This window comes from Pygocentrus nattereri, chromosome 3 (genome assembly GCF_015220715.1).
Source record: "Pygocentrus nattereri isolate fPygNat1 chromosome 3, fPygNat1.pri, whole genome shotgun sequence".
Lineage (NCBI taxonomy): Eukaryota > Metazoa > Chordata > Actinopteri > Characiformes > Serrasalmidae > Pygocentrus > Pygocentrus nattereri.
Window position 1 is genome coordinate 36813900 of NC_051213.1, and position 26857 is coordinate 36840756.

General features: G+C 39.7%; 1 protein-coding gene and 1 long non-coding RNA gene across 7 annotated transcripts in view; one reads left to right on the forward strand and one right to left on the reverse strand.

The window, feature by feature from the left end:
- Nucleotides 1–4339: 4339 nt before the first annotated feature.
- LOC108429224 lies at nucleotides 4340–15022 on the reverse strand. Its single transcript, XR_001857984.2, has 3 exons — nucleotides 14529–15022; nucleotides 14058–14189; nucleotides 4340–4521 (listed from the first exon to the last, which is right to left on the reverse strand). It is a non-coding gene; the product is annotated as an uncharacterized LOC108429224 (long non-coding RNA).
- ddc (dopa decarboxylase) overlaps nucleotides 10616–26857 on the forward strand; it is a 38180-nt gene continuing 21938 nt past the window's right edge. The window contains exons 1-5 of one of the 6 annotated variants that reach the window (XM_037537314.1): nucleotides 10656–10745; nucleotides 20399–20471; nucleotides 20711–20931; nucleotides 22164–22277; nucleotides 22766–22885. In XM_037537314.1, coding sequence (XP_037393211.1) covers nucleotides 20731–20931; nucleotides 22164–22277; nucleotides 22766–22885 — 435 coding nt within the window. In that variant the 5' untranslated portion in view covers nucleotides 10656–10745; nucleotides 20399–20471; nucleotides 20711–20730. Of the gene's footprint in view, nucleotides 10746–20394; nucleotides 20472–20710; nucleotides 20932–22163; nucleotides 22278–22765; nucleotides 22886–26857 lie in introns of those variants that run through there. The other 5 variants (XM_017700823.2, XM_037537313.1, XM_017700821.2 and 2 more) reach the window with 5 other exon arrangements.

The following is a 26857-nucleotide window of genomic DNA, read 5'->3' on the forward strand; positions in this document are numbered from 1 at the left end:
ACCATCAATCACACATAGTGTGATGGTCTGGGGCTGCTTCTGCAGGACCTGGACCACAGAAAATCCTGAAGGAGAATGTCCTCCCATCAGTTTGTGCCCTAAAGCTCAAGTGCAGCTGAGTTATGAAGTATCGCAATGATCTGAAGCACGCATGTCCACCTCTGAATGGCTTGAAAAGAAAAAAATTAAGTTTTTTGAGTGGGCGAGTCAAAGTCCTGACTCGAATCCCTTTGAGATGCCGTGGCAAGACCTAAAATGGACAGTTCATGCTCGACAACCCTCCAACATAGCCAAATTAAAACAATTCTGCAAAGAAATTTGGGGAAACTCCAAGGCCTGACTGAGAGCACATCTTGCTGATGTCATTAGATGCACAAGACCAGCTTTGTTGAATGGATCTCACCAATGACACGGTTTAGACAGCTTTGTGAGCTCTAAGCTATAGATGATTATCAGGTCTGTATCAAGCCTGATCAAAGCAGTTATACCTTTTTGCAACTAATAAGTAAAAGAAAGCAGACTATCTAATATATATATATATATATATATATATATATATATATATATATATATATATATATATATATATATATATATATATATATATATACATACATACATACATACATACATACACACACACACACACTGCTCAAAAAAATAAAGGGAACACTTAAACAACACAATATAACTCCAAGTAAATCAAACTTCTGTGAAGTCAAACTGTCCACTTAGGAAGCAACACTGACTGACAGTCAATTTCACAGCTGTTGTGCAAATGGAAGAGACAACAGGTGGAAATTATTGGCAATTAGTAAGACACACTCAATAAAGGAGTGGTTCTGCAGGTGGGGACCTCAGTAGCTTTCTGGCTGATGTTTTAGTCACTTTTGAATGTTGGTGGTGCTTTCACACTCGTGGTAGCATGAGACGGACTCTAAAACCCACACAAGTGGCTCAGGTAGTGCAGCTCATCCAGGATGGCACATCAATGTGAGCTGTGGCAAGAAGGTTTGCTGTGTCTGTCAGCGTAGTGTCCAGAGGCTGGAGGCGCTAGCAGGAAACAGGCCAGTACACCAGGAGACGTGGAGGAGGCCGTAGGAGGGTAACAACCCAGCAGCAGGTCCGCTACCTCCGCCTTTGTGCAAGGAGGAACAGGAGGAGCACTGCCAGAGCCCTGCAAAATGACCTCCAGCAGGGCAAAAATGTGCATGTGTCTGCACAAACGGTTAGAAACCAACTCCATGAGGATGGTATGAGGGCCCGACGTCCACAGATGGGGGTTGTGCTCACAGCCCAACACCGTGCAGGACGCTTGGCATTTGCCAAAGAACACCAGGATTGGCAAATTCGTCACTGGCGCCCTGTGCTCTTCACAGATGAAAGCAGGTTCACACTGAGCACATGTGACAGACGTGACAGAGTCTGGAGACGCCGTGGAGAGCGATCTGCTGCCTGCAACATCCTTCAGCATGGCCGGTTTGGCAGTGGGTCAGTAATGGTGTGGGGTGGCATTTCTTTGGAGGGCCGCACAGCCCACCATGTGCTCGCCAGAGGTAGCCTGACTGCCATTAGGTACCGAGATGAGATCCTCAGACCCCTTGTGAGACCATATGCTGGTGTGGTTGGCCCTGGGTTCGTCCTAATGCAGGACATTGCTAGACCTCATGTGGCTGGAGTGTGTCAGTAGTTCCTGCAAGATGAAGGCATTGAAGCTATGGACTGGCCCACCCGTTCCCCAGACCTGAATCTGATTGAGCACATCTGGGACATCATGTCTCGCTCCATCCACCAACGCCACGTTGCACCACAGACTGTCCAGGAGTTGGTGGATGCTTTAGTCCAGGTCTGGGAGGAGATCCCTCAGGAGACCATCCGCCACCTCATCAGGAGCATGCCCAGGTTTTGTAGGGAGGTCATACAGGCACGTGGAGGCCACACACACACACACACACACACACACACACACACACACACACACACACACACACACACACACACACACTACTGAGATTCATTTTGACTTGTTTTAAGGACATTGCATGCATCTATCTATCTATCTATCTATCTATCTATCTATCTATCTATCTATCTATCTATCTATCTATCTATCTCTATATATATATAGAACATAGCAAGAAGCCTCACAGAGAAACAAAGGCCAAAGTTGTAAGAAATATATTCTTAAGAAAAATATTCTATATTCAAAAGACTCAAATTTGATCACGGGTGATAATCTACATCCATTCACTTCACATGAAAAACAAACAAACAAAAAAAAAATCCCAGTTCATGTACCTGGTACCATATTAAGCATAAGTCATGAAAAATCTTGTTTTCCCATAATCATCTCTCAAAGTGTACAACTTTTACCTGCTTCTAAAGCTGCTTCTGAGATTTGATTACATCACTGTGCACCAGCAGACAGGGAAAATAACATTAACCAACAACATCATGTTTCACCTCCCACTCCCACACATCATTGAATGAAAACACTCTGCGATCCCTGCCTGATACCATGTTTCACTTACAAATACATTACAGTACAGAAGGATGTTGCGTTATGGTTTCCAGCAGCCACAAAGATACATATGTTGTATATATGACCATTTAGAATGAAAATCACACATTTTATAAACGAGGCCAAAGGATTTTCATTATGTACTCACAACCTTGTATGGCTATATTAACCAAGTTAAAATTTTTGACTTGTGCAGATTAAAATCTGTTCAAAAAGGTGCTTTGGCCAAAATGGTCAGTTATTCTTTTTTTTCTTTTACTACTATATTTTTAAATGAGGAGATTAGTTTGGTTGCACTGTTTAGTAACTTTCAAAATAGTATTAAAAACCAACAAGAAAAAGAATAGTGATAAAATCATGATCCTGCAAAAAAAAAATGTAATTGTGAAATTATATTTTTGCCATATCACCCACCCTTCGGGTCTAATCAAAGGTGCAGAACCATTTGCAATCACACGCAAATCAGACTACAGACTTAGACAAGCACAATACCCACAGAAACCAGAAAACTGTGGAAGGTATCAGACGTGTGTTTGACTGACTATTAAAAGCAGGGGTAATTGTTCCCTGACCTGATTCACCAGTCTGAACACCAATTTTCCTGGTAAAAAAAAAATGTAAAAAAAATGGCAAGAAAACCTCCTTAACCCAATGAATGGAGGTTTGTACAAGAGCTGCAGGCAGTGAATTCGGCCGTGGTTCAAAGAGCCACAGACAAATCGATACACAAATCTGAGTCAAGTTCCTGAGGCCAATGGTTTTTGGTAGTCGATCTGGCCAAAGCATTCTTTGATGTTTCCCTCCATAAAGACAGCCAATTTTAGTTCACCTTTATGCTCGACAGGTAACCATATACATTTACTCGGCTATGACAAAGATATTGTGAAAGCCACACAATTTATAATCTGACCTAGACTTACTATCCTTAAAGCCTGGAACCGCACTTTGGCAGTATGTGAATGATTTGATGATCTGTGCGCCAACTGGAGAACAGTGTGAGCAAGACACTGTGGCATTGTTGCAACACCTCACTAAAGAGGGCTACAAAGCTAGGCTTTCTAAACTGCAGTTCACCCACCAATCAGTCAGGTTCCTAGGACATGACATCTCAGCAGAAGGGAAGAAACTATCTACTATAAAGACTTTCTGCCATTCAAAACATTCCAAAGCCTAGTACCGAGAAACAGGTACTCTCATTTTTAGGCATGTGCTCATATTGTAGAACATTCATTCCAAATGCTTCCCTCCTAGAGGTAGCAATTACAGAGATGGCGCATGCTCCAAATCTCACAGCTTCCTCAAAAGGTCCAGTGGATCCCAGAAACTGACGAAGCATTTGGAAAACATAAGGGTATGCAGACCACTTCTACATAGGTCTACCTGACCCAACCAAGCTGTCTTTACAAACCATGGATGAGAAAAATTGGTGTATGCTCTCTGTACTGTTACAGACACATGGGGACCGGCTGAGCCCAGTGGCGTATTTCTCTAGCAAATTAAATCCAGTAGCAGCTAAGGCGGTGCCATATGCAGTCTCGATGTTTCTCACAGAACAGAAAGTGTCACATAATAATAATAATAATACTTTAAAAATAAATAATTCTTTATTTTTATATAGCACTTTATCAAGGACCCAAAGACGCTTACAATTCAAAGTACATAGATAACACAACACAGACAACAAGCACAAGACCATATATGGACAGGTCTAATGAAGGAGCATAACAGACTGAGTGCAGGTTATGAGTATGGTGAGACAGAGCAGTTTACATAAGAAATGCTGTACAATGGCAGGGTCAGACATTGAAGGCATGAGGGAGGTTATAGGTAAGTGTGAAAAATAAGATTTCAGGTTAGATTTGAATGTGGGGAGTGAATTGGATTGTTTGACCAGTAGTGTAAGAGAGTTCCAGAGTCTAGCGGCAAATCTTGAGAAGGCTCGATAACCAAAGCCTTGGAGGTTAGATGGGGGGATGGTAAGTAGTCCAGCTGAAGACGACCTGAGAGAGCGAGAGGTTTATAGGGAAAAAGAAGATCAGACAGGTAAGAAGGGGTGAGATTGTTAAGAGCTTTATAGGTGAGCAGAAGAATTGTGAACTGTATGCAATATTTCACAGGAAGCCAATGGAGACATTGGAGAACAGGGCCAATGTGGTGATGTGCACGAGTGTGGGTGAGGAGACGGGTGGCAGTTCTGAACCATTTGAAGTTTGTGAATGGAGGAAGAGATGATTCCCGCTAGAAGAGAGTTACAATAGTCGAGACGGCTGGAAATGAATGCACGGATAAGGATATAGAGGTATAGAGGGTATGGTATATTTAAACCTAAGCGCTTAGTGGGAGACAGGGAACGTCCTATAGTGGAAACTCTCAGTACAGCTCTCACTGTATTTTTCCATAATGGGCACGTCGTTCCAACCAGAGCCGGAAGAGACATCGGCTGCATGGATGCGTAGATGTAATTTGGGCTATTATGTTGATGCATTTTTGTCCAACCTAGCTGGTTGGACCGAAAGTAATCCGCAAATACCCGCATACCCCAGGGAGGGCACTTTCGATGCGGGCTATTTGGGTTCCGCACATCGCATGATTAATGAGGGCATAGGGGATCCCGGATGAGACCTATCTTACATGAATGAAAGCTATAAATCGTGGTATGACATGAAAAAGGTGTGGGGTGAACTGAAGAAACTCTCTTTATGTATGTGAAGTTTGGTTTTACGCCATCTGCGCTCAGCCTTTCTGCATTCTCTCTTTTGGGTCCGTGCTGCTACAGTGATGATTTCAGCGGTACTTGTTTCCAAAACAAGCATGGACCCTGTGTCCCAATTATCTCTCCCATTCCAGTTCGTATCAGAAGCAGAAAGAACAAGGAGTTTAGGTCAGATACTGTGAATACATCCAACCTGCAGTATGTTGGAGGTAACTCACAGGCTTTGAAACAAAGTGCACAGGTTATTAAGTTAGCTCTACTGAATATCAGATCTCTTACAAATAAGTCTTATATAATTAATGATTTAATTACAACTCACAGGCTTGATTTCATGCTTTTAACAAAGACATTAAACTCATATAGTGCTGATATTGTGTTAACTGAGACGACTCCACCAAACTTTAACTTTTTAAATGTTTCATGCACCGGCAAGAAAGGTGGAGGTGTAGCAATGCTGTTTAATGATACTTTCCAATGCAAGCAGTTACCACTTGGTGATTTCACATCTTTGAATATTTAGGTGCGATTTTAAAAGGGGGCACAAAGAATATTATTAGTAACTGTCTACTGGCTCATGACCTTCCTGTTGTGTCTCTCAATGTATCTGGTGTTGATTATAATTTTCTCATTGATACCGGCGCCACGCTCTCTTCGCTCGGACCCAGCTATGAGGGGCCTTTATCATCTAGAATCACTAGCTCTGTGGGTATTACAGGACAGCCCTTCTCATCTCCGTATACGCCCCCACTTCAGGTTGTATGCGACGCAGTGCAATTTACTCATTTCTGCTCTAAGCAGATTTTGCAGCAAGCATAGCTGCTGTCCTTGGCAGTTTGCACAAACAACTTGCTTCTCTTATCATGAAGACATTCCGTCCAGAACCATTTGTTCCCTTTTGTAGGTAAGATTGGTTCTGGACGGAATGTCTTCATGATAAGAGAAGCAAGTTGTTTGTGCAAACTGCCAAGGACAGCAGCTATGCTTGCTGCAAAATCTGCTTAGAGAAGAGTTGGAGCAGAGTTAACCCTTTCAGCAGCTGACAGAGAGGGATGGTCTAATTTTGGCAATATTGAGCAGATGGAAAAATGAAATTTTGACAATGGAGTTAATATGAGCAGTGAACGAGAGAGTTGAATCGAGGATGACACCCAGATTTCGGATCAGGAGGGAAGGAGAGATAGCTACATCATCAATAGAAAGTCCACACAGAGGTGGTTAAGATATAACACCGTGTTGCTTGACATGCCAAATATCACAATTAAGAGATGTACAACTATTATCCCTGCCTCTCCTCTTCCCACAGAACAAAACAGAGAACCGCATGATTGTGTGGCACTAACCAATAACCTTTTGTACTCCTAGGGTGGACCAGAAGGATGTCCCCCTACACAATCCAGATCTTTGTCTTGTACGTGGATGGATCAGCGTCAAGGGACCCCAAAACAGGGAAAAATAACGTAGGGTTTGCATTAGTAACAGATCACGAAACAGCTGTGTCAGGTGCCCTACCAGGCAACCTGTCTGCACAAGCAGCAGAACTCAAGGCACTCATTGAAGCCTGTAAATATGCTGAGTGCAAGTCTGTAACTGTCTATACCAATAGCTGCTATGGCTTTGTGATTTTGGCACAATTTGGAAACATTGAAACTTCAAACCTAGCTCAGACACATACTGCAGTGCCACTTTGTTACGGCTCTCCTGGACACGATCCAACTTCCAAAACAAATTGCTGTTTGCAAATGTGAAACACATATACATAAAACAGACCGTTTCCCTAGGTAATGCAACAGCCAATGCTGCAGCAAAACAAGCTGCTCAGAACCAAGAAATGTTTGCAATGTATTCTGATGTTTTACCACAAACTCCTTCTTTGCAGATCACTGAGCTGCAAAAACGTTCTACAGCAGAGCAACAGGCAGCTTGGAAGAGAGCAGGCTGTGTTCAGAAGGAAGACGTATGGATGTGCCCTGAGGGCCGTCCTTGCCTATCCAAATGGGTGCATGGGTGCTTTCCGGATCCGAGCTCCTGTGCCCAACTGTCAACATAACAGATAGGCTCATAGAAACTCCAGCGAAGGCTCTAATCAGGGAGATCAGAGACAATGTCAAAAGGTGACTACTTTCTTCACCAGACAGACAGATAATAAATCACGAGTACAAGGGAAGACAGGAGAGACTGCACACCTATAATGTCTCAGTTTGTCGACTTTGCCCTGGCCACAGCGGCAGGGTTCTGCATGTAATAGGGATTGGGGTACTGGCCCAGTGGAACAATAATCCACCACATCTGTTCACTGAAGAAGCATTCCAGTGGTAGAGAGGGTATGCTGGAGCTCCGTTAAGGTGGGATGAGTGCTGATTGGGCATGCCTGCAGTCTGAGCACCAAAATACATCAAGAAGGGCAAAAGCTCACCCCTATATGCCAGAACCACATTTACCGCCTAGAAACATTGCCTGTAGACTCTCCAGACACAGTTTAATGCGCAAAAGTGTGCAGTAGATAGATACTGACAGATTCCCCAAGAACGAACAGACGCTCAAAGGACCAAATATGTTGCTCAGCACATTGTTCATGTTTATACTAATAGACTTCAATCACGGGGAGGAGCTCACCATGACCATTAATGAAGGAAACACAACCACCTTTAGATTTGACTTCTGGAAAGTCTAATTGAGACTGCTTCACGAAGAAGGATTCAAGACACACATCAGATGATTACGATCACCGACGACGGTGACTACAACTCCTAAGCGGATCCACCAGACCTATACCCCACACCTGACTTGGTACCTGACCCTCCATCTGAGCCCGACACAGATGAAGAATCTAAAGAATGCTAAAAACATATTTTCCTATTCTCTATAGCTTAGTTCAGAATTATAAGAATGCTGTACACTCATAAAAACAGCCTTAGCACAGTAGTCCTACTCATATCTATCTTGAATTCATTTGCTATTTTGTTATCATTGACATGATAAAAGGGGGAAATGTTATGGAAATTGTATTAATTTAATGTATTTGCTTTATTGCTTGCAGTGTAAGACTATGTATGGGCAAAACATCATGGACAAAATACCTTGTCCTCTGACTGCTAGAATTGTTTTGCTGCCTAGATATGAAAATACGAAGTATCCTCATATAGCGATTGACCACAGTCAGCCATCCTGCACTCGCAAGTACTTCTGCTTTCATAAGGTTTTCTAGTCTGAGCATCTCTGAAGATGCCCTCATGGACTCACAACCTTGTATGGCTATATTAACTACAGAATTAATTATATAACTATAGAATTAATTAATTATAGAAATCTGCTAAAGACCAATAACAGCAGCTGTCAAATCCTTTCCTTATTTGGTACCCAGCCAACACCCAGTTTGGGGTATAAAACCCCTATGTAAGGGAGACCATTTCAAAGAACACGCTCTCATCTCTTTTCTCTCTGGTCTGCATCACTTTAATTTCCTAAATAAATAGCTCTTGCTTATTTAAAACTTGTGATTTGTTCTGCTGTTAGGATTTCCATGACAGAACTTTAGAAATTACCATGACAGACCATAAAATGAACTACAGGTGTGCATGATGATGAAGCAATGAAGGAGTAGGAGCTGCAATGCACCATTCCAGACTGAGCATTTTCTTATTATCATGGAAGTCGCATAAAGCTGAAGATTTTACAAAAAGGGGAGCTATTTCTACTCAGGTCAATTTTGTGTTTATCACTGAAAGAGAAGAAACCCACGCCATCAGGAGCTCACGAATACAAGAATACAAGCTCACGAATACAAGAATAAAATCACAAACTGAAAAGATTTCTGGATTGAACATTGCTATATAATGTTCGTGTATGATTATTTTACAAGGCTTCCTAGTCTTTCTCCAGTTAAGTTCATTTTTAAATGTTCTGATTACAATCAAAATAATCCATAGATTATCTGATTACTAACATAATCGATAGCAGTCCTGCCTCTATTACAAATAGGTGGTACAACAGGTGATGTCATTAGAAAACATCTCAGTTTTCATAACTATGCTGACGACATACAATTATACATTTCCATTCCTTCTGATGATCAAGACTCTGTAGACAGACTAACCAGCTGAGTCTCAGATATTTTTCAGTGGCTGTTGCAAAAGTGTCTACAACTAAATCATTAAAAAAATGAAACAATCCTTGGTACAAAAACCCAAAGAAAGCTGCTTTATGAGAAACCCAGTTCTTTAGCCTTATAAACCAAACCTGAAGTACAAACCCTGGGTGTAGAAGTAGCGTTGTTTTATCCCGCAGTCACTAAAGTAGCTTTCTACCATTTGAGAAATATTTCTAAAGATCTGAGAAACTTATTCATGCATTTGTTAAAAGCAGCGTTGGTCATGTAATGCTCTTGTTACTGGGCTCCCTAACAAAACAATGCACCCTTTACAACTTGTACAAAATGCAGCAGCACAGATCCTAACAAAAAGAAAGAAAAAAAAAAAAAAGAGAGACCATATTACCCCTGTTTTAAAAGACCTGCACTGGCTACCTGTATCATTTAGGACAGACCTTAAAGTTCTGCTACTAGTTTGTAAGGTTCTAAATTACCTTAAAGTAATGCTTACATCACAGAATGTCTGTCTGTTTATGTTCCAGCACGTAATCCAAGATCTGCAGGTACTAACCTTCTGTAAACACCTTCTGTAAAATGTGGAGAGGCATATTTCAGTTATTATGATTCTAAACTGTAGAACTCATCTACACAGTCAAGCTCAGTGCACACTTTCCAGAAACATTTAAAAAGGTGTCTCTTTAATTTAGCCTTTAGTTAAAACAAGGTCTCTTGGTACTCATGTTTTAATTTGTTGTCAATTATTTTATATAATTTTAAATTAGTACTCATAATTTCTTGTATTACTGTTGAGCTTTATCACCTATCTGTAAAGCACTTTGAGCTGCTGCCAGCATGAGAAGTGCTACAATAATAAAGATTATTATGATCATTATTACAGAGTGTTTATGATGTTTGTACTGTTACACTTCTACAATAATCCTTACTGATATAGCACTTGTCATGCCGGCAGCAGCGTTTTTTTAAAGATAGGTGACCAAGCTTAACAGTAATTTGTCAAGCTGATCTAACACAGCTAACATGAAACTCTACTGCAATGTGCATTCAAGTGTGTGTGTGTGTGTGGAGGGTGGGGGTGTGGAGGGGGGGGGGTTAGGTGTGTGGGTGTGTGTGTGTGTGTGTGTGTGTGTGTGTGTGTGTGTGTGTGTGTGTGTAAGGAGAAAGTGAGTAGGATCTCATTAACTGTTCGTGAATCAGCCCTTCCTGCCTTGCCTGCGTGCACTGCTTTGGCTGAAAGCCATGCTCTGATTGGCTGTCTGAAAGGTGCACTCAGCAGATAAAGACACAGGCTCCTCTTCAATGCTCCACTGTGCTCAGTGCATGTGTGTGTGGGCTGACCCTGCAGAAAGAGTGTGTTGTGACCAGTGAGAGGTTGAGGAGGAGGACAGCGCTTTTTGACTCACACTGTAAGTACACTCCCCTCCTGTTGTCCGGTTAATAAAAGCAGAGGAGAGATAAAGAGAGAGAGAAGACAGAGAGAGAATAGAGAGAGAGAGAGAGAGAGAGAGAGAGAGAGAGAGAGAGAGAGAGAGAGAGAGAGAGAGAGAAAGAGAGAGAGAGAGAGAAAATAGAGAGAGAGAGAGAGAGAAAATAGAGAGTGAAAATAGAGAGAGAGAGAGAGAGAGAGAGAGAGAGAGAGAGAGAGAGAGAGAGAGAGAGAGAGAGAGAGAGAGAAAACACTTGTTGAATGATTAAACCGGAGATTAAGGTTCAGTCACAGAGTGCATAAATACTTGGCTCTTTTTTAGGACAAAGGCTGGATAAGGTTCTTTTTCATTCATATTTTTGACTGTGCAAAAGTCATCCTTCATTTAAGACTGCATCCTTCATGTATTTAATTTCCAATCAAAACAGCAAATAAGCTAAGCACAACTTTTCAGCATAAGGAAAAAGGATAAAAGGCTAGAAACATTTTTACAGAAAATTAAACAAAGGCTCAACAAGAAAATAGAATATCTTGTCTCATTACAGCCTCCAATCTTCTCAAAGAAATCTGCAGGGATGTTTTTCCACACCCCCTTAGAAGTTGGTTGCGTTAAATACTGTTCATGACCACCATTTCGGTGGTCTACCAGGTCTTTCATGTTGTTAGGAGTCTCTGTATGTTTGACATTTTTATCTTCAATTTTGGGACATTCTTTTGATTTTCATCTTCAGTATGCCACTGGATTGATTATCTTATACTTAATGTCCTGAAAAAAATTATTAACTTGCACTTATTGGCTGTCTTGACTGTACATTAAATAAACAAGGGTGGTCTCTAACCTTTGCACAGTACTCTGTTTTAAGTCCATATATACATACAGACTTTATTGGAGTTAATGCACAACACATCTTAGTCATCTTCATTAATGGTCTGTTTCTGACCACAGAGCTGCCCTTTGCTGGATATTTATATAGTGCTGACAGTGAAGCGTGTAAAAAGTCCAGTAACAGTAAAAACTCTACCACCCAAATAATATCTGGTCAACAGTGTTTCTGTGGTCAGAAACGGACCAATGATAAATGTTTCTTATAAAGCAGACTATATTTACATCAAACTAAAGAATACTTTTGTCTGTGGCTGTGATAATGATAGGGAGACCATGCCTGTGTGTTTTTGTTACTTATTACACACCTGCTCATTCCACGTGACGGTCAATCATAAACTGACGTCATGCAGAGACGTCACATGAACGAACAGTGGATGGTCACTGCAGGATTAGTGTCTATTCAAAATGCTCCTTTACTTTTGGCTGATTTGTTAGTATTCAGCATGAATGCAATGAAGGCATGAGTTCATACGCATGTGTGCATGGCTCCTCCTGAATGGTGGGGCTTAAGAGCTTTAATGGCATTTTCAATCATGTAATCAAAAAGACCTGCAGCCCTGTGGGTGAGCTGATGACCTACACACTTGCACACCCACCTCTCCTGCATTAGGGTGTATTAATGTGGATTAGAGGGAAGAAAGTGTTTACTCGAGGGAATGAGGAGCAGGTCTTGGGAGATTATAAGCCCGTGTGCTCTCTCTCCCTCAGATCATGCAAGAGGAACTCGCTTCACCTGATGTGACCCTTCTTGTTTCAGAAAACTACATGCTTCATTTGCTCATACGCTAATTTGTACAGTCAGAAACGTCTTCCTGACAGCTACACATCTTTTCATGCAACTTTACCACTCACAAGTCTTTGCTCTCTTTTAGTTAAAGTTCATTAACATTAGCTAACATTAACGTTCTGGCTGGTTTATGTTAGCAAAAGTTGTCCAAATTTATGTAAAAGTTGTAAAACTGTAAAATTTAGTGTAACAAAAAAATTGACCATAAAATTTTATGTAAACAATAAACAAAAATTAAAAATCTTATATCAGTTTGCTGTAGAATCAGGCGTCACATAAAATCAGGTGTTAAAAATTAAAATCCCTGCTGAAAAAGAAATTTCACGCTGGTTTATGCTAGTTTTGTGCTGGTCTGGTGCTGGTTTAGCTGGTGACCTAGCATGGTCATATTGGGTGAACCAGCATGCCAGTATCTGAAACACAATATGTGCTGATTTTGGAGATCAAGGTCATTAACTTCAATTTCTGCTGACCAGCATCCAAAACACAATACGTGCAGGTTTTGCTGGTGACCAGCCATGCAGGGATATCTATGGGAAAATAACTCAAATCTTAATTTTACTGATAAAAATAAATGTAGATTTCTGTAGATTGTCTCTATTAAAGATTGCAGACCGCTGCTGGGTAGGAGGTTTCTTCAGAAATCTCTCCTGGCAACAGGAGCCCCTTCTTGCTCCTCTCCAAAATCAAAACCTCTTCAAATATACATTTATTATACAAACAGCGATTTTCAGCAAAAGGCAATGGGTTTTGCTCATATGTGGTTTTAATGTAATCGTGCCTGTTTTTATAGTGTACCTTCTGATTGCTGTCTTTTCTCAGTAATAGAAAACAGCTTTTGTATCCTGATTGCATAACACCATTACATGTACTCCGTTACTACCCAGCTCTGCCTATAATGGAATGGACAGAAACACCTGTAGAATTTTTCGATCTGAAGCAGGGGTGGAGCTTGATTTTTATCTGATGGAGACAGTTTTGGTGGTCTAAAAAAAGTAGGTAAACGAAGGCAGTTGCCACATGAAAACACAAATCAGAAATACTGTATGTGTTGATTCTAAATAACCTCTAGATGCATATGATCTATATACAGGAATATGTATACATTTTTAAAATGACTGTTAGACAGTGTGTGACACTGCAACAGTGGCTATACTTTTCTATAATTTCGATGCACAGTTATAACAGACTACTAAAAACACAAACATCCATAACAAGTCACTGATTCCATTTCTAAAAATGTAATGATTACATTACTCATTGCTTCCTGGTAAAGGAATCTCACTACTCAATGTTATTCTGTACCAAATGATCTCTACATTGGCAGATAATTTTGCTTAAATAACCAATTCAGCTGCCAGTATAGTGAGAAAAATTCACAAAATAATAATCAAAATGAGAAATATTAGATGAATCGACAAGACTGAAGACAACTTGACTTGCCATTATTTAACTATTTTGCAGCATAGTGTTGGAGTCAACCCATTTGAAAAGAGGCATCCAGGAGGTCATTCCTGTCTTTGGCCTGGAGCCCCAGAATCACTAGCCACTCTGTACTAGCTCGAACTTTGAATCATATTTTGAACTGAGTTTAGGAAAGTCAGGTTCTTTTCACTTACCTGTTTTACGTAGGTGTTTCTTTTTATCTAGAGATGGCCCGACCAGCGTTCTGGGGCCAAAACCGATCGCTTTTCAGCACAATCGTCCGATAGCCGATCCTGATCGAGTTACTGATCGTATAGATGCCTCATCTAAAGGCGCCAAAGCGATTCTCAATATCAAAATAAATACACTCAGTGCTCTTTAACACACTCTGTACCCCAAATTCACTGCCAAGGTGCACGACACTTTTACAGATCTTTGTGGCCGTAAAACGCTTTGTGAACATTATATGGAGAAATGCCTTCATATAACGTTACAGCGAACAACACAGCAAGTAATGTAGTTAGCCAGGTTGTGAGTTAGTTAGCTATGTTAGCAAACTCACTACAATTGGTAAAGGGAAGCTAACCACAAACATTAGCAAATGGGACAAAACAATATTCACCTACTGTTCTGTGACACAGCAAAAATAAGTTAGTATTACCCACCTGTCAAACACAGCGATATCCTCGACGCTTTCAGCTTCTCCTTCGCCCGCTTCTTGTCTGAATTTTCTCGTTCCACCGTAAAATGTGCTGCAGTCTTTCTGGTGCCTCACGCTAGCATAGCCACTGAATAACGGGAGGCTAGGTTACATAAACCGGCGCAAGTCAAAACGGTCCTCCTGCTGCACGGATGGGTTTTTAAATGTACTGAAAGGGCTAAGAGGGCTGTCATACGCACACCTTTGTAGATCTCCGTCTTATTTTTATTTTCAGCTCCTGCCAAGTCATAAAGCTAGTGCAGTGTAAGCTAAGCTAAGATTAGCGTTCGGATGCTAACTCGCTAACAGGAAAGAATCCTCAAAGGTTTGACAACAAACCGCGTTAATTAACGTTACATTCACACAACGGGTTTACAGCGAAATAAGAGCCAAATATTTCATATACTTCAAGAAAAGTGTTTTTCATTAGTGAAACAGATATGACGAGGCGGAGCTGACTTTTTATTCGACAGCTGTTCGTATGCTTTTTCCCGTTCCACCTTAAATGGTACAGCCGTTACATTCTGACGCCTGAGGCGAACTATGGCTGACTTGTTAGGTCACTGAGTTAGCTAGAGAAATTATATCTATCTATCTATCTATCGATCTATCGATCTATCTATCTATCTATCTATAATATATATATATATATATATATATATATATATATATATATTACACATAGATAGATAGGGAACACTTGAACAACACAATATAACTCCAAGTAAATCAAACTTAGCAAGACACAAATTAGCAAGACACACTCAATAAAGGAGTGGTTCTGCAGGTGGGGACCTTTCTGGCTGATGTTTTGGTCACTTTTGAATGTTGGTGGTACTTTCACACTCGTGGTAGCATGAGACGGACTCTACAACCCACACAAGTGGCTCAGGTAGTGCAGCTCATCCAGAATGGCACATCAATGTGAGCTGTGGCAAGAAGGTTTGCTGTGTCTGTCAGCGTAGTGTCCAGAGGCTGGAGGCGCTACTAGGAGACAGGCCAGTACACCAGGAGATGTGGAGGAGGCCGTAGGAGGGCAACAACCCAGCAACAGGACCGCTACCGCTGCCTTTGTGCAAGGAGGAACAGGAGGAGCACTGCCAGAGCCCTGCAAAATGTGTGTGTCTGCACAAACGGTTAGAAACCGACTCCATGAGGATAGTATGAGGGCCTGATGTCTACAGATGGGGGTTGTGCTCACAGCCAAACACCGAGCAGGACGCTTGGCATTTTCCAGAGAACACCAGGATTGGCAAACTCGCCACTGGCGCCCTGTGCTCTTCACAGATGATAGCAGGTTCACACTGAGCACATGTGACAGACGTGACAGAGTCTGGAGACGCCGTGGAGAGCGATCTGCCTGCAACATCCTTCAGCATGACCGGTTTGGCAGTGGGTAAGCAGTGGTGTGGGGTGGCATTTCTTTGGAGGGCCGCACAGCCCTCCATGTGCTCACCAGACGTAGCCTGACTGCCATTAGGTACCGAGATGAGATCCTCAGACCCCTTGTGAGACCATATGCTGGTGCGGTTGGCCCTGGGTTCGTCATAATGCAGGACAATGTTAGACCTCATGTGGCTGGAGTGTGTCAGCAGTTCCTGCAAGATGAAGGCATTGAAGCTATGGACTGGCCCGCCCGTTCCCCAGACCTGAATCCGATTGAGCACATCTGAGACCTCATGTCTCGCTCCATCCACCTACGCCACGTTGCACCACAGACTGTCTAGGAGTTGGCGGATGCTTTAGTCCACGTCTGGGATTAGATCCCCCAGGAGGCCATCCGTCACCATCAGGAGCATGCCCAAGCGTTGTAGGGAGGTTATGCAGGCACGTGGAGGCCACACACAATACTGAGCCTCATTTTGACTTGTTTTAAGGACATCACATCAAAGTTGGATCAGCCTGTAGTGTTTTCACTTTAATTTTGTGTGTGACTCCAAATCCAGGCCTCCATTGGTTAATGAGTTTGATTTCCTTTTTTTTTTGTGTGTGTGTGTGATTTTGTCAGCACATTCAACTTTGTACAGAACACAGTATTCAATGAGAATATTTCATTCATTCAGATCTAGGATGTTATTTGAGTGTTCCCTTTATTTTTTTGAGCAGTGTGTATATATCATCTGAATTATCTCCTGAAAAATAAACTGAATGGTTGTTTTGACAGAAAATGTAGCACTATATAATTCTTAGACACTAATTTGTGCAGTACATTTGAGAGAGGACAAAAATCCAAGTGTAATGAAAGTACCTTGTACTACACTCATTGGTGTTTTTGTCAGGTACATCTACCACAATAACACTATAGCCCACCTGTGCTGCATACATCTTTCAGCCCCCTACTACCTCATCCTTCAGTGGACATGGCCCATCACAGGATCACTGTTAATCAGGTATTGTGTACATATAGTAGTGTGTGTGTGTGAGGTGCTGGATCAGACACAGCAGTGTTAACTGGAGTTTTTGCACACGTCAGCATCACTGCTGCATTAAGAATGGACCACCACTCAAAAATGATCCGGAACTGACCAGTTCAGAAACTGACCAGTGATGAATGGCTAGGGGCAGACTGAGACAGACTGTGCATCAGCATCAGAAAGGTGGAGAGGTTTCTATTGAAGAATGTGAGCTGAAGCAATGTTTGCCAATCATGTCCCCTTACAGGGGTGTGACTGATCACTGTTACCCTATATGAGTGGTCTCTCCAGGATAACACCACCCCATCCACAGGGCATAAGAGGTCACTGAATGGTGCAATTGTTTAATGTAAAAATACTTGGTTTAGAGAAACTTACCAAGTCAAAATTATTTCCAGTGGTCATGTTAGGAACCAAATGTCATATTGAATGCCTCTTAACGCTCTATTGCACAATGTTGCCTCAGGGCAACAAACATTTTCCACACTTTACAATCATGATACATAATTAAGGACACTGACATGGTTAACAATAACAGGCAGAGTTTGAGCAAGTCAGCAAAAAAGCATGTATTTGATCATACTATCTCTTAGTAGGCACTTTCAAACCTCTTTTTAACATTCAGTATAATTTTTAGTTATGTGAATTTGCAGAAATATGTTTGGATAACAGTGGAATGGATTAAGCCAGTCACAAGCCTGATCTCACCATTTCAGGGAACACGGATCTGTCATTTCGTCCCCTTGTAGCACAATGTTGCCTCAAGGCAACATACCTCAAAAGGACCTGTGCATACGTTATTATTTAAAAAAATATTTGAATTTAAAAAATCAGGTCAATTTTAAGCAAGAAAAGGGAATCAGTTATATATTTATGAATTGCTCTCATAAACTGTGCAGCAGAGGGTTAAAGCTCCCTCACAGAACATTATTACACAAAATGATTGCAAATGAGCCACCTGATTCCTGTTTTATGATACTTTTGTGATACTTTTTTTTAGCCAAAACGTAATTTTTAAAATCATTCTGAAGTACAATACTCCCCAAAGAAAGCCACTACTTTGCATACATAAAGTAACTACCATAACAGTGTTTTTGGATAGTAAATAAAATGGTTATATTTGTGTTGTAGACATTGTGACCTCTTTTTTCCTATCACTAGCACTGTAAATGATGTTTTGTAAATGACTTCATGAATATCTCAATGACAGGAACTATGCAGAAATTGTGAAATATCACTGGAATTCCCCTGATGTGCCAGCCCTGTTGCTAATGAAGTAAGCTAAAGACTAAGAGGCTTTTCTCCTGACTAGACCTGCAAATTCTTTACTTACTCATGACTACAGTCAGACAACAGTGAAAAAGCACAAAGTTGACAATGAGTGCCAGCAATTTCAAGAGAGATGGGGATCAGGATACTTCTTCATTTACAGCCATAGCAAATGCATGTGTCCCATATTTCAACAGACTGTAAGGGGTTTAATACCAAAAGACATTATGAAACAAAAGTATGGACATTACAGTCAATATTCAGTGGATGAGAGAGCAGAGAAGCAAGAGCTGCTGGATGCTAAAGCAGCAACTATTTATCAGAGTGAATTCAATGGTTAAATAAATGTTAATTGTTTAGGGTGTTTTGAATTACATTTTGAGTTATTTATGAATGATATTTTGGAAAAGCGTGAGAGGCCAGTTATTTTGATATGATCCAATTGGGACACTTTTTTAAAAAGTCTGGACAGTGCTGTGTTATGGCCTTCACTCACCAGACCTATCGCAGCTGAACAACTATGAAAGATTTGTGCAAGACAGCTTTCTGCACCACGAATGGAGTTTCATCTCTCTGGTGCAGTTGAAGAACCTTATAGAATGTGCCACAGTGCAGGGAAGCTGTTCTGATAGCCTAACATCTTACTAGGACAATTTATGTTAGTTTTCCTTATCGGCCTGTTTGTGTATATATCTGTACACACATATATACATACATACATACATACATACATACATACATAAACACATACATAATATACATGCATACATACATATACGTAGAGCCAGTGCTGTTTTGAGAGTGGGCCACCACATTACCACAGTCCTGTTGTCAGAAACTGAATAATAATGAATGGAGTAGAGTTTGATAGAGGCTGATAAATTGTGCATCAATAGGTGGGCTAGAGTGTGTACACCCATACAGTGGACATAAAAGGCAGGTAGAGCTCATAAAGTGGTCGCTGAACGAAGTACAGGGTACAGGTTTCTAATAAAGAAGTGCATGTGAATCTGCATGTTAAAGACTTCACTTCTACAACTCACAAATTCAGTTTGAATGTGGAATAATAATGAAACGTGCAATAGATTACATGGAAGAACCAAATAATAATACCATTTAAAATGCCTATGCTAGTTAAGGAATGAAACATTCCCCTAACTTAATTTTTTTGGTTAGTAACTAAATAAGTGCTACACAGGACCACACAGTTCAGGTTTCTTGCATTTTACACTTTGTGGACTTCTTGATGTTTTTATCTCATGCAGGAAACAACAGTGCAGAAAAGAGGGGACATGTTCCACTAACAATTCCACTTTCTTACCTCCTCTGTTTTTCCTCCATCTTACACGAACTCTCCTTAGGAATGTTCCACCCATCCATCTCCATCAGTTATTTCATTCATTTCTCATATTGATGTTGTTTAAAATGTGAAGTTCACCGGTTTGTGGGACATCTCAGAATTTTTCTTGGTCTTCCAGACAAGTATTACCCATTCATTGCGATGTCTAGCTAGCATCAGGGTGTCTGCATCTTAACTTTTTTGCAGATTGTGAGTCATTTGTGATACATCACCTCTTTGTAAATTATTGAAAGATGTTTTAGGCAGGTCATGAAAGAGTGTTGAGAATTCACCTTCAGACTTTTTTGGCAGGTCATGAAGGTTATTCACACTCACACATCTCTATTTCAAACAGAAAAGGTTATTTCATACAGAAGAGCCCTCCACTGAAAGGTTCTTTAGAGCAATGGGTCTCAATCCTGGTCCTTGGAGCTGAAACCACTGCTTTGGATTTCTTCTACAATTTTTAGTACATGAATTTTAAGTCTATAATTGTTCGCATCTGGCTTGTAGGTAGCTGTTAAGTTATAGTCAATATGAAAGTACAAACAATATAATAGGTCACTTTGTTGTGAATGAGTTTTGAGAGAACACATGTCTTTTTGAACATTGACAGATAAATTTCACACTTCTTTTTGCAAATGAGCTTTGGTAGTTCTCTCTCAGACTCTCTCTGCTGATATATAAAATTTTTCACAAAATATTTAGTGAAGAATAAGACTAGGCCTACAGTCTTCTAAAAAAAGTTCAAACCGATCCTCAGGGACCCCCAGGCAGTCCACATTTTCTCTCTCTTTATGTGTTGCAAGTTAGGTTGGAGCAAAAATCTGGACCATCAAGGGTCCCTGAGGATTGGCTTGAGAACCACTGCTTTAAGGAAACAAAGGTGGGTCTTCTATGGCATCACTCAACCCATTGTAACTCACCTTTCACCTTTGTACTTTGAACAAGAATTGGTACATTTGTTCCTTCAACAGAGCAGTAAATTGTCATGTTTGGAATGTAGATAACTGTGCTAGTGCTATGTCAGTATGATAATAGCCATAGTCCAGGTTTCAGACCTATTTGGTGTCATTTGATGTCTGTGTTGACTCTCTTGGAGCAGTGAAGTTAAATTTCACACAGTCTTGTCTGCAGTTTGGAGGATGGACACTGCAGAGTTTCGCAGGAGAGGGAAGGAGATGGTGGACTATGTAGCTGATTATTTGGAGAACATTGAAAAGAGGCAGGTCTACCCTGACGTGGAGCCAGGCTACTTGAGATCCCTCATCCCAGAGGAGGCTCCTGAGCAGCCAGAGACCTATGAGGATGTGGTTAAGGACATTGAAAGGGTGGTCATGCCTGGGGTGAGTCAGCACTCACCAACTTTGAGCCTTTTGATGTTATGCAGATAAATCATGCTAACTGGTCCCCATTAGACTGCAATGAATGTTATTAGTATTAGTGTTACTAAGTAATCAATTTATAACATCTTATGTAATTTTACATATTTAAATAGACCTGAATGCACTAGTAGGAATATCTCGGTGAACAAGGTGATACATCAGATGACTGGCTGTCTATAAGCAACCCATTAAATTATTTTATTATTAACTTTTTAAATATTCACACTTTTTATTCATGTAATATACACAATAATTTATTATTTTGTTTATTTCACAAAGGAAAAAAAATAGGGAGACCATTGCTAAAAGTCATGTATATATTTTGTATATGCAAAATATATGATTAACTTTTTTTATATTTAAAAATTAAATACATGTATATATTTGTATATTACATATTTTTGTATATTTATAAATTTGTTTATTTTAAAGAACAAACACCATGCTTTTATTTTTTGAAATGTGCAAAACGTTTATTTTTTATATTGTACAAAATAGAGTTGTATATATTTGTATGTTTTGTACTGCATTTGTTTTGTGTGCACTTTTCACAAAAAAACCAAAAGGTTTCCATGCTTTTAACACACAAACTCATTCATTGTTTGCAAACTTATTTTTATACAAACTTATTATTTATTTACTTTTAATAGGTGATCTCAGTTTTTGAAAGAAAAAAATTATTACATGTACTAAATTTACTATAATGTAATATATAACAAATGTAATAGATAACAAAAGTACTAACTGTGTAGGACATGCTCATGTTCTTCTGGCATGAATAGCCAGTCTGGAAACATTAGGCCTTTTAGTCAGGTCAGAAAAAAATAACGCTATACTTTACTTGTGCTTCTGACAATAAACACGTTTTTCCTTTTGTCCTAATTAGGGCATTCACTGTTTCCCTTGGAACAGATGCTAATTAGGATATATTAGTGTTTATGAATGACTCATTACAGGAAATTTGGAAAAAGGAGACAGACCCACCCGCTGGAATTTTAACCTTAAGGGGAAAAACAGTATGATTTCATTGTGGGTTTACAGTTCTTGGCCTCAGCTATTCTGATCAGTACTAAAAGTAAGGAATAATGAATGATCAGGATGTGACATCTAATGGTGTAACTCTAAGCTGTTAGATTTTGTGTCTTAGTAACCCCCCGTAATGTTTTCGTGTATTTTACTGTTTCTTTGTACAGATCACTCACTGGCACAGTCCGTACTTCTTCGCTTACTTCCCCACTGCCAACTCCTTTCCTGCCATACTGGCAGACATGCTGTCCGGAGCTATTGGCTGTGTTGGCTTCTCCTGGGTACGTTTCAGCCATACATCCATACGTACATTGAGCATAAGTATGGTATTCCACACAATTAAAAAAAACAAAACAATTGAAAATACATTTAGAACATTTTATGATGCATCTTGGTAAGCAGTGACTGGTTGGCAAATTCCTTTAGCAGAGCTCAGTAACACTGAGATTAATAACTGATCATCACATTGATTTATCAGTCTACTCAGGCTTTAGCACAGCTTAGTAACACTGAGATTAATAACTGATCATCACATTGATTTATTCATCTACTCAGGCTTTAGCAGAGTTTTACTATTTTTTGTTCTAAGCATTCATCTACAGTTCATCTCTCCTTTGTTCATCCATCATCCATTATCAGTTCATCCATCCACACATTTATCCATCAATCATCTCCTTCCTCGTATACTTTCTTTCTTTCTTTCTTTCTTTCTTACTTTCACACACAAATTGAAGTGATCTCTGGAACTCTTCTGTGTGGCATTGTTCAGGCTGCGAGTCCAGCCTGTACAGAGCTGGAGACAGTAATGCTGGACTGGTTGGGGAAGATGCTGAACCTGCCTGAAGAGTTTCTAGCTGGCACAAAGGGAAAAGGAGGAGGCGTCATACAGGTGAGTGTTCTGTGTTCATTGAAGACATATATATATATATATATATATATATATATATATATATCAAAGGCCTGAGGGGTTGACATACATACAATAGATTGATGGATCTGGATGTGACTAGTGTGCAATGATGTGACTGTTAGATGTTATAGTACATTATTATAAAGTATAAGTATAAAACACATAAGGTCACACAAATTGACAGTAGGGATTTGAAAAGAAAATGTTTCATATGTTAGGATGTCTTTTAGTCTGAGTCCAGAAAGTCAGTTCTGTGGGTTATGACATTACATTGCTGTGAGCACTGGTGATTTTGTATCGCATTAGACTTATTTCTGTCTAGTTAATGTTTTTGTTAATATATATATATATTTTTTGTCAGTATGTGATGACATGAATCTTTCACTACAACACAAAAGTACGCTTGAAACTCAATTCAAGTCGCTTTCATCTTGCTGTCTTATTCGATTCTAACACCAGACAGTTTCCAGACAATTTGATTTTAAATACTGAGCAGAGAAAAGGTGTTCTGCTCTTGCGAACAACAAATTTGTCAGTCATTGATTTCTCTTGGAGCTTCACTAAGATGGCCTGTCTGCTGGAAATTGGCTTTTACCCTGTCAGCTGAAGACGAGACCCGTTGTTGTGGTGGCATGAGATGAGGCCAATTTACCTTCATTTATCCGATCAGCATCCAGCATCCTGCTATAACTGTTTTGAGTGCAGGAGTTGTAGCATGTGATACAGGTCAATGATGACGGATCATTTCATTGCTTTAGCATTGTTGCCTTTTGTGTGTGTGTGTGTGTGTGTGTGTGTGTGTCTGTATGCCCACATGAGTGTGTCCTCCTCCTACATCTGTTTTGTCTCTGAGCCTTTCAGTGAAGCTCACTATGGCAACAAACGGCATTCACTTCCTGTATGCCTGATGAGGGGCTGACTGAAAATGATGCCTCAAAGCAGAGATGGACTGAGAAAGGCAGGCAAAATGATTAAAGCACACAGTCTCTCACTTTTAAACGAATATATGTACGCTCAGGCCCTCATAGATAAAAAAGGGTTCTTGGCTTTTATTTAATATTGAACCTTCACATCATGTGGCAGGTCTGTCACAATTATTAAATAAATGCCTGATCACAATTATTTAAGATGATCGCAATTATTTTCCACACTATAGTCATTTATAGTCATATGGTTACATTACAACAAACAGAAGGTGAATTCTGCATTTTCATCAGCTGGTTTGAGATGAACGCATGTCAATAAAGAAAAGTAAAAAGCAAATTTATAACAAAGGTTCTATTTTCAGCTTGGTGCTGTGACAACTTTAGAGGGCAGCACTGAGTGATGTTTGTTTATTTGAGCTTGAGCTGTGCCTGGTCTCAGTCAGCTGCTGAGTATCGACAGCTAGGAAGCAAGATTGCTAATTGTAACTTCTCCACTTGAGGCTTGTACTTTAATATGAAATAATTGTCTTTCAGAAAAAAGTTTTAGTGTGTTTTAGTGTCTCACAGAGTGACTAAACTAGCTGCTGAATGTGAGTTATGCGTCAGTTTTTAATCTGACAATTTATTGCTCCTTTTAACCTTTTAATTTGTTTATTTTTCTATAAACCTATCAGCAAACTCTAGTTAACCGGAAGGATAGTAAGCTACTCATACAGGTAAACCGACAAGATGTTAGTTTCTTTATTACATTACATAGTCCTATTCCATCAACATGTTAGTGAACAGCAAGGGCTTCACTAAAGATTTTTGGATGGGGACTAAGCCTTTTCTAAGGGGGTCTGGGGGCATGCTCCCCCTGTACCATATTTGTTTTATGGCCCCAAATTGTCTGTTCATCAGGAATGTTTAAAGTACCAGTGGGTGGACGCTTCTTCTGGTACAACTTAATACTCTATCTATCTGTCCATTTGCACAGATCAATCAAAGGAATTAAAATCAAGCAGTGCTACCTACTTTCCTCCCTCTTAGATAAGTTGCAGGTCCTAAATATGCAGATTTTAGATTAGTGCAGTCCCATTTTGTGCATCCAGATAGAGTGTGATTTAGTTCTGTAGTTGCACTTCCCTGTTCAGTTGTCTAGATGACATGATGATAGTGACAATTGACAGCACAAAAATTATATTTTCTTAATGTTTTTAGTCTCACAAATGGAAATATATTAAGGGAATAACATTTCTACAAATTCAGCATTAATCTTACAAAATCAGTATTCCTGCTTCTCCTATTTTTTGTCCTTGCCTGTGTTTAGTAACATATTATTTTATTAGAATCAGATTTACAAGAACTCAAAGGTCAAAGTTTTTTTTTTTTGCTTTGACAATAGTTTTCTCACCTGACTGGCCACATGCTCATGACTCACTAAAGTAAAAACATGCCTTTGCTCTTGCTGTGAACAACATATAGGCAGTTGCCAATTAAAATCCAGAATTGTTGATGCTGATCCAAAAAAAACGCCTCTAAATAAAATCTTGTTCTTGAATGAAAATCTAGTCTCGGTAGGTGAAGTTGGGACTCTCTCTTCTTCAGCACAGGATTTTTTATTCAAATCTTTCGTATGAGCATGATTACATGCTTTAACAGATCACTCATCAAGCTTATTTTGGTAAAAAAGTTGTTTCCCATCTTTCTTTCCTCTCAGTCATATTCACAATCGGACCTATGCATTAAGCTTATAACACACATGCACTCAAATTACATACAGATAATACATGAAATGTGTGTTTTAAATACATCATGCATTATTCATATTGTTTTATGTCTTCATATTCATATTGTCTTATTATCTAATGGATATATGAGTAAAGTAAGAAATGTAATTCATATTAAGTCAATAATTGTAATGTTTACAGTTTCACAGGAATTTAAACTGTAACTCATTCCTTTGTAATTTCATCACTGGAACATCCAGGGCTGGCCCAAATAATTTGAGCACTTGAATACTTGTTTGTCATGTTGATATTCATTAAAATAGAGTAAAGACCTTTAGATAAAAATAAATAAAATAATTGCTGGTTTATCTGAATGAATTATAAATTCATGCCAGGCATCCATGTTATCATGGAGGCACAACAAGTTTGATGAATTAAATATTTCTCCATTTTATCGTTTTTCAGTTTTTGCCAGAATTTGAAATGCCTGTTGGCCTTACGTTGTGTGTAAATTTCATGATGAATGCACCAAAAGAAATGGCCCGAAATCACTTGGGGGGAAAAAGTCTGGTTCCATTGACATATATTTGTTAAAGTAGGTTTATTTGTAAGAATCCATGTACTCCCATGCATCTTGTCCTCACTGTAACTTCAGACAGGAATATCAGCTCTTTTTCTCGTTTCTCTTTTCATAATTAAACTGATTTACAGCAGGTTTAAAACTTGATTAAAAAATAGCGGATCTGTTTATTAGACACAATCACAAAGTCTTAAAGTTTTACTTCTGTTTCAGAGAAGAGTCTCCTCCACATACTGTTAGTATGGTGCAGGAGCTGCTGTGCAACTACCACACCAACAACATCATCACATTCAAGTAAACTATTATTTCAAATACAGAGCAGCTCCTGTGCTGCTATAACATTTACAACAGTATGGAACGTAGAAGTGTGTGATTATGGGGCTTAAATTTCACTTATAAGAAAGTGAAAAAAATGTGCATTTTGATGGAAGACACCTCCAGCATGACCAGTTTGTAATGGAAATCTGATTAAAATCCAAGTGTCTCTGTTCCATCAGACTAAAAACACCTGAAGTATTACTGTTTTTTTCCCCAAAAAAACTATTATTAATAGTATTTGAGGACTCCACAGCATTCAGAGCCTGTAAAATGCTGTTTGGGCAGATCTAGTAAATTCTTACTTTGTACTGTGTACCTTGACACTAACAATCTGTCAGTCATCCCTTACACTATTCATCAGTGGTCAGCTTCTGCTGTTGTCCAGATATTATTTGGGTGGCCAGTCACTGGCACTGGT